The sequence below is a fragment of the Benincasa hispida genome, chromosome 3 (genome assembly GCF_009727055.1).
Source record: "Benincasa hispida cultivar B227 chromosome 3, ASM972705v1, whole genome shotgun sequence".
Taxonomy (NCBI): Eukaryota; Viridiplantae; Streptophyta; class Magnoliopsida; order Cucurbitales; family Cucurbitaceae; genus Benincasa; species Benincasa hispida.
Genome location: NC_052351.1, coordinates 49,913,920 through 49,922,921, shown reverse-complemented (window position 1 = coordinate 49,922,921; position 9,002 = coordinate 49,913,920). Strand labels below are relative to the sequence as shown.

The 9,002-nt window shown below is 31.3% G+C and overlaps 1 protein-coding gene across 1 annotated transcript; it reads left to right on the top strand.

The window, feature by feature from the left end:
- Positions 1-1,226: 1,226 nt before the first annotated feature.
- Positions 1,227-7,579, top strand: LOC120072803 (bifunctional protein FolD 1, mitochondrial). The gene is made up of 6 exons (XM_039025314.1): positions 1,227-1,623; positions 3,896-4,092; positions 4,252-4,568; positions 4,899-5,135; positions 5,241-5,408; positions 7,177-7,579. The coding sequence occupies exons 1-6, from the start codon at positions 1,502-1,504 to the stop codon at positions 7,345-7,347; spliced, it is 1,212 nt and encodes a 403-aa protein (XP_038881242.1). The 5' UTR covers positions 1,227-1,501; the 3' UTR covers positions 7,348-7,579.
- The last annotated feature ends 1,423 nt before the right edge of the window (positions 7,580-9,002 follow it).

The following is a 9,002-nucleotide window of genomic DNA, read 5'->3' as shown; positions in this document are numbered from 1 at the left end:
ATTGAGATCTTAATTTTACTTGATAGGAATATCAATAACATATCGATATCGATGAATATTTATGGATAAATATAAAAACAAAAAAAAATTCAAAGAATATTTAACTTAGTAAGTAAATATTTTAGGATTATTAAATAAGTTGACATATTTATCATTTATGATATTTATATTGGTGACATTTTATGACGATAATCAAATGTGTGGACATGTGAAAATGTAAATATTGATGAAAATATGGAAAATTGCCCAAAAAAAAAAAAAACTTCTCTATGGTTGATCATTTCTTGAAAACATGTTTTTTTATTTGTTTGTTTGTTTTTCTTACCATTTTTAAATGTGAAATACCATCTATACCCTCAATGTTTAATACTTCCCTTCTCTTATTCCTATCTTTCTTTTGCTCTCCCCTTTCAACAACTAAAAGACGAAAACTCAACACAACATGAATACTCCATTCCATTCTCAGTCAGTATTTATTCTAAACCAACATTGTACCATCGACATTCAATATTTTTGATAAAGCACGAGACAAGTAATGGAATATCACTTTCAGTCCATCTCTCTCACTTTTTGCATTGTCTCACTTTCAGTCGATTTAATATTTTCAAGTAAAGGAAGATGTTTGAACATTTTTCTCCATTTTATAAACATGGTTGGAAATAACACAAAAAAACATATGAAAATTAGTGGTCATTTAGCTAAAATGGAGTTTATCAACGAAGATATGACCAAAACAAGATTATAGTTTGCGAAGAAAAAATATGCGATTGCTGACCTTAGGTGTGCGAATGTTGAGTTCTTGCCGACCTCAGATATGAGCCAAACAAAATTGCAAGATGAGACCTTATCAACTGTGCATTTTTTCTATGTGAACAATAATTTTATCTTAAACATATCTTGGTCAATACAACTTCATTTTAGCTAAATGACCACTCCTTTTCATACATTTTTTCGTGTTCTTTCTAATCATGCTTATAAAATAGGAAAAAAAACGTTAAAGCATCTTTGCTTTCAATTGACTTCACAAAATTTAAACTTAGGTCATCCTTTGATATTTGATATCTTGGTAACATAAAAGAAGAGATATAGATAGGAGAAACCAAAAAAAGGAAAGAGAGAAGTGAGAAGAGATTCATTTAAAATTGAGGGCAAAATGGGTATTTTACGGTCAAAAAACAACCATGTTTTCAAAAAAAAAAGTTTTTAGATTTTAGGTCGTTTGGGCAAGTTTCCCAAAATTTGAAAGAAAAGGAAAGAAAGAAACCTGATCGGTGACTGTAGTTCTTCACACAATCTTGGAACTGTCAATTTGACGAAAGGGACAATGCAGCAATGCCCTAACTAAATCCTTTCATTAGCTTCATTTCATTCACTGACCATCACTCCTTTCGATTTTTTGCAATCCATTGAGCTCAAGAAAGGAGATTAAAGCAGTAGCGGAGGCAATGGCGATCACTGGCGGCGGAGGCGGCTATGGAGGAAAGATTTTCAAGTCAAAGATATGACAGCCACGAATTCTTTCACACAAGGTGATGTTATAGTCCGTTGTTTTGTTTGGATTCAATCGAAGGACATTCAAGCTTTTTTAGGCATTTCAACGCTGATCGCCGGAGCTACCTTCAGGTAATTGTTTTCGTTGGCCTTCTCCTATGCTGCGGCATCTTTTCTCTTCCTGTTTCCTGTGGTCTGTTACGTGATGAGAAACTGTTCTTTGTCGCTTCTTGTGTTGAAGATGTTGATAATTTGTGACGATGATTTTTGTGCATGTTATTGTGATGTTTTCTTGTTCAAATTTAGCATTCTAAAGTAGAGGCATCTTGATGATGAAACTGGTATGGTTTGTAGAGTATCTTTAGAGTTAATTATGGCAACAGGAGGATGAATCTTGACAATTATTTAACAGAGCTAAGAGAGAGAATGAAACAGAAAGAAGAATCGTGATTTTATTGACCACTACTTATCAAATCGTAATTACGGACTCGATGCTTTTAGAAATGGAAGCAATTGTAGCTCTTCTTACTTACTCCATTATAGTGTACTATCTTCAGCTTCTCTACTTATGTTTCAACTACAGTTGGGAGCTGTGAGAATTTACTCATTGTCCACACTACAAGTAGAAGATATTCTTTTATGGGTGTTATTATTGTCCTTCCGTGGTGGGCTTCTACTTGAGATTTTGTATGGAACAGCTGAAACATTGCTAGGTACCCTAGCATAGGTGCGAGTCATGTTAAGGGAAGAAAACAAGTTTTCAAGAGATACCGAGTATGAGTCTAGTACAGTACTATGAATTAAGTGAGCTGTAAGTTTTGAACATTGGTTTCTGGATTTTGCCTTCCTTTCTTTGTCAGTATAACATCATGATCTAATAGGTATCCCTGTAGAGCTATTGATGATCTATCCTAATTTCTCTGTACTCCATTTTTTGTCCTTGTATTAATACAATAGTTAACTCTATTCACGACCGGACAGAAGATTTCTTACCTTTCATTAACAACTCATATATAATCTAGATTCAAATAGGATCTGTGAACCTCCAATTAAGTTTATGTTTATGCATGCAACGAGGGAGCATGGATATTCAGCATGCCAAAATAGTTAGTTATATGATAGGAGTGTCTTTTGTTGAAAAGAGTAGTATGTGCCTCTTCAAGATCACAAGATAGTATATAATAGATGAGCTATCTTTTGGACTTTGGAGGCACTAAACTTCTTGGATGGAAATTTAAGTGTTCTTGTAGATGAATTGGTTATCAGAAATAGTGAAAAGGAGACTATAGTTTGGTCTATAGAAAAAGAGGAAATGGTTTGGTTTGGTTAGACATGTATATGGTGATGCAAGAAAAATTGTTGTATGAAAGTGTTAGTTGGACAATTGTTGAATAAACTTGATTTCATTGTGGAGGGAAACTTTGTAAATGGGCTGAAAATGGAGTTACTAGCATTGTTATGTGTGCTCAAATAACTGGGCCAATCAGATAAAATGGAGGCAACCCAATTAGCAGGCCTTAATATTACGTTGGAATAGGGGAGGGTATGAATCATATGATTCAGTAGCATATTTGACTGCAGGGTTGGAAAACCCAATGTCATATTAGTTGGACAAGTGTTGAATAAACTTGATTTCATTGTGGAGGGCAGCTAGATAAATGGGTTGAAAATGGAGTTACAAGGATTGTCATGGGTTCTTAAATCATTGGGCCACCAAATAAAATGGAGACAACTCAATTGATGGACCTTAATATGACGCTGGGAATTGGAATAGAGGGGAGGGTATGATTCTGTAGCATATTGGATCGTGGGGGTGGAAATTTGTTTGGGGAAACTTTGTCTAAATGCTCCCTTCTCTCCCTCATGTTGCCTCGGCTTTTGCAGGCTATTTGAAAGAGTAAAAGTTTAAAGACTTGCGATTTATGGAGGCCATTATAAGTTCTTGGTCATTCTATTTAGCCTTTCCAAAGTACTTTCGACCTTAAGCCTACTGATCAATATAAAGAAATGCAGTTTTTGGATTGAAATTGATTAAGTATGCAGAGTGCATAAAGTGTGGGTTGAGGGGATGCAAAATGCTCTGAAGTCCAAATACTACTAGACGCAATTTGTGATATATCATGTATCTGGTCAAGCTTAATACTTGAAGTTATATTTTCATATTAAAGGTAATTACATTAGCTATACTGCAATTCGATCTACTAACGAATTGATGCTTGATGGCACCATTGGACTCTTGGAGAAGTTGAGTTCAACTTGAAGATCTCAGGGATTAATGCAAAGATAGAGAGTGAAATACCTTGCTAGCTTTTTACATATCAACTTGTACAAGTTTTAACCAAAAGCTATTGTTATTTATGTCATAACTAACAACCATAATGCTAACTATCTTCAATTCTAACAGTGATCATTGTGTGCACATGGCGTTATTGTACAAGAGTCTGAGTAGGAGAGTCCTACATACATCTGCAGCTATGAAAAGAAGAATCACAACAGATGCCCGTCAGATTTTAATGTCTCCACCTCTCATATCCATTGATTTTCCTGATATTTGGACTAGTTCCAGCTGTTCTGATTATTCTTCCATCACAACATCGTATGGTGAGTCACCATTTCACTCTAACCCTTATCGCATGTCATCTCCTTTTCCCCAGTTCAAATTCAGATGGTGTCATTGTATAGGTTTAGTATATTAATTTGTTCATCATTGAACTTTTTCTTATTTGTGTTTGGCGTCTGATGATCTAACGTCACTTGCAGACAACCTACAGAATGCAACAGTAATTGATGGTAGAGTGATTGCTGAGGAAATTACATCAGGAATAACTAGTGAGGTGAAGAGGATGAAGAACTCTACTGGAAACGTTCCTGGCTTGGCTGTAATCATGGTTGGCCAAAGAAGGGACTCACAGACTTATGTTCGTAACAAAATAGCTGCATGTGAAGAAGCTGGGATCAAGTCAGAGATTTCTAATTTGCCTGAAAATTGTACAGAAGATCAAGTTCTTAGTGCTTTGTCACGTTTTCATGAAGATCCATCTATTCATGGTATACTTGTGCAGCTTCCTCTACCGCAAGTAATTTCTAAAACTGGGCCATGATGACATTTAATTTTGCAAATTTCATCCGAATACCACCAACATGATCGCACAACTATCTTCCTTGGTTTCCGGTTTTTGGGGAAGCATTTTTCATCTGTTATCATCTCCTCACTGCTCATATCTGTTCATTGTTTCCATAAAGTACTTCCCAATATCAATTAAACATAGATGTTTTGCAAATCATGATTTGGTAATTGTTGTCTAGCATGGTAGTTTCTATTTCGCTATTAACTCGAATTTAGAACTCATTGTGGGGATTTCTTAAGGATTATGGAGGGAGACTGACAATTCAATGTTGTGGAACAGCATTTGGATGAGGGGAAAATCTTGAACTCTGTGCACCTAGAAAAAGATGTTGACGGATTTCATCCGCTTAACATGGGGAATCTTGCCATGAGGGGTAGGGAACCACTTTTCTTACCCTGCACTCCCAAAGGCTGCATCGAGTTGTTGATCAGATCCGGTGTAGAAATCGCAGGGAAGAGGGCTGTGGTGATTGGAAGAAGTAATATTGTTGGATTACCCACGTCTTTGCTGTTGCAGGTCCACATTCACTTTTATGTCAAAAATTTCTTGTGGGTTGTAGAATTACATTGGTATAGAAAATGAAATATTATTCTCCATTTTTCTGGTTTTGGTTATCTGCAGAGGCACCATGCTACTGTGAGTATTGTGCATGCATTTACTAGAAATCCTGAACAGATTGCTCGAGAAGCTGACATAGTGGTTGCTGCTGCTGGAGTTCCCAATTTGGTTCGTGGTAGTTGGCTTAAACCTGGTGCAGTAGTTATTGACGTGGGGACTAATCCAATTGAGGTAATTGATTTAAGACCTTTATGCATCCTTGATGCCCATTTGGTAACTATTTCCATTTTTTTATTTTTGGTTTTTGAAAATTGAATTTATTTCATTTTATTTTCTTACGTGATTAGTACAAGAGTTGAATTCTTAGTCAAATTCCAAAAACAAAAATAAGTCTTCAAAAAATTTTCCCCAAAAATTGACTTGATTTAAAGGTGGAATGAGTGTTTATAGACTTTATTTTCAAAAACTATTCTCATCCTTTCAACTTTTAAAATTCTTTTTGGCACTTTGTTTGCCAGAATGTCATTAACCGTATTAGATTTTAGACTTTATTGATGATTAAAAATTTTTATATGTCGATGAATATGTAACTTCTCAACATATTTTCCATGCATAATTTTAAATGTCTATTTTTTCCCTCCCATGATAGCAAACATCAATTTATCTCCCTAAATTTTGGGTGTTGTATCAATTTAAACCCTAAACTAATAATTGTAATTTAGGGGATTGTATTAATTTAAATCTCAAACTAATAATTGTATCAATTTAACTCTTATAAGTGTGTCCGTTTAAATCCTAAACTTTCATGATTGTATTAACTTAAACCCTCTATTATGTTTTATTTGTGTTTAGGGTTTAAATTGATGTATTTATGAAAGTGCAGGTTTAAATGAGGTTTAAATTGATATAATTATTAGTTTGGGGTTTAAAATGATACAAATCCCAAAGTTCAGGGTTTAAATTAATACAACCTTCAAAGTTTAGGGTTTAAATTGATACAATTCTTAGTTTAGGGTTTAAATTGATACAATCTCAAAGTTTAGGTGTATAAATTGAAATTGTCCCTAAAATTATAGTTAGAATTATTTTTTACTTTTTTAGCCATAGGGACTAGATTTGTATTCCTAGATTTGTAAGAATACAGCGAACCGTGTCAATTATTAAGGCTCTGTTTAATAATCATTTCGACTCCTTTTGATAATAATTTCTTTTTTAGTTTTCTATGTTTGAAATTTATGTTTTTTCCTTTCCAATTTTTCGATTATGATTTCATATTTATTAAAGAAACACTTCAATTTCTTAGTCTCTACTTTTTTTTAAAAAAAAATAAAAACTTAGTATTTGAAACCTACAGTAGAAAGTAGAAACTTACGAGTCAAAATAATGTTTATTGTTGAGAATTTTACATTGAAAAAAATCAAGGGATTCCATACTCCTTATAAAATAGATGGGTTACTCCTCTCATTATCAATTGGTTTTGAGATGAAATCTCATTTTATCTAATATCTATAAATTTAATTTTTTAAAAATAAAAAATAATCAAATAATTATTAAACGGGACTTTGTTTTTTTTTATTTTAAAAATTAAGTTTATAATCACAACTTTTCCTATGATATTTTCTTTGTTATGTTATCTACATTTGTTTTCATAAATGTTATTAAAATTCAAGTCCATTTTTGAAAATCAAACAAAAGAAGATTTTAGAAACATGTTTTTTGGAATTTGTTTGAGAATTCAAGTGTTACCTTAGAAGCTCGACAAAGAAATTGCAAGGAAAGAAACAAAATTTTAAAAAATAGAAAACGATGAACAAAATCAAAATGGCTATCGTGGTTTAAATTATTCAAATATTAATTTATTTTGAGTTACCTTTAAATTTCATAGATGTAAACAATTTTCTTGAAAGATTCTTTCACAAATTATGCACATGGTTAAAAAACTGGAGATGCATTATTTAGACCAGTTTTTAAGATAACGGATCACACCACGGATTGCCAGGATCCTAGCTGTGAGTATGGGTATCGACTAATAGGAGATGTTTGCTACGAAGAGGCATCAAGGGTTGCATCTGCTATTACACCAGTCCCCGGCGGAGTCGGACCTGTGACGGTTGCTATGCTCTTACTCAACACACTTGAATCCGCCAAACGAGCACTTAACTTTACATAACTCGATGTTTATTTGGACATGATGTGCTCTTTCTGTGGTTTTGGTTTCATTGACACATTCATCTGTTGGTGGTCGTAAATTTTGTAGCATCATGACCTTGTTTCCATGTTGGAATTGTTCAACTGAACCAATCAACCTTAGAGGCTTGACGAGTTGAACTTTTCCCTATACCTTCTTTCTATATTTTTAAGTTTTCCTATGCTCTCTTTCTAAATAAATTGCACTTCTAATCTCTACAGTTTAATTAAATTAATTCTTAAATTTAAAAATTAAAAGTCTTGTTTGATAACCATTTGATTTTTTTAGATTTTTTTTTTTTTTTTTAAAAAAATAAGCATATTTTATTCACATTTCTTACAATGATTTATATTTTCCTTGGGTACAATGGTTGAATTATTAACCAAATTCCAATAACAAAAACTACTTTTTAAAAGCTATTCTTTTTAGTTTTCAAAATTTGACTTGATTTTTAAACAAGTGGTAAAAACTAAATAACAAAAAAACAAATTTGGAAGTGAAAGTAGTGTCTATAGATTTAATTTTTAAAAATAAAAATAAAAAATAAAATGGTTACTAAACATGCCTGAACAACCAAATTTTTAAAGCTGATTTTAATCCAAGTTAATATATTGATTATTTAACTGAAAGGTGACATGATAACTCATTTCTCCTCACTTTGGTTAGGTTTCCGTCTATATTTTTAATTGTCCAATTTTAATCCCTATAATTTTTAACAAACCTTAAATCTAGTCTCCACAAAATGTTTTTTTTAAAAAAAAAAAAAAATTGTTATCTACGCTATTATCATAAATTTTCAAATTATAGTCCTATTTCATTTTCTTCAATGAAAATTGTTGTTATTATTTAACCAATTTTGATCAAATTTAATTTTGAGGAACTAAATTTAAAATTTATTGAAAGTATTGAGATTAAGAATCAAAGTTGAACAAATTTTAAAATTTTGAGGTCAAAATGATATACTAACCTAAATCTTTCTTTATTTTTGGTTTTTTTAAAAATTCTCTATTAATCTTTTTATCATAAATGGTGGAAATATATTTCTCAAATGACTAATTATTATTAACCGACTAATTTTGTAAAAATTACCTTTAAGATATATTTAATGTATAAAATGCGACATAATTTAACCTTAAATACTTTTAATAAGAAAAAACTTTTAATATGTATTGCATATATTTTGTTATGGGTATAATATTATTTATCTAAAATCTAAATGTTTAGAATACTTTATGTTTGTGTTTAAATATGCAGAAAAATTAAGGTTTAAAACTAAAACTTGTATACAGAAACAAAAATTAAAAGATTAGTACGAATTAAATTTAGTACTATAAGATATATTGTCATATAATTAATTATTTAATCACTCAAAATAAAAAATAAAAACAAATGAATATTTTAACTAAAATTAATTTAATTTCTGAAAACAATTAAATAAGTATAGACTATTTAAAATGTTAATGATTAATATTAAAATTTTACGTGAAAAAATTAAAATAATACAAAATACTAATTGTCGATCTATTAATTAATCTATCAAGTATTTAACAATCAGCTGATATTAATTCTACTTAAAATCTCACCTATATGAAAGGCATTAGAAAATTAAATTTTAAAATATAAAATCGTGTAAAACA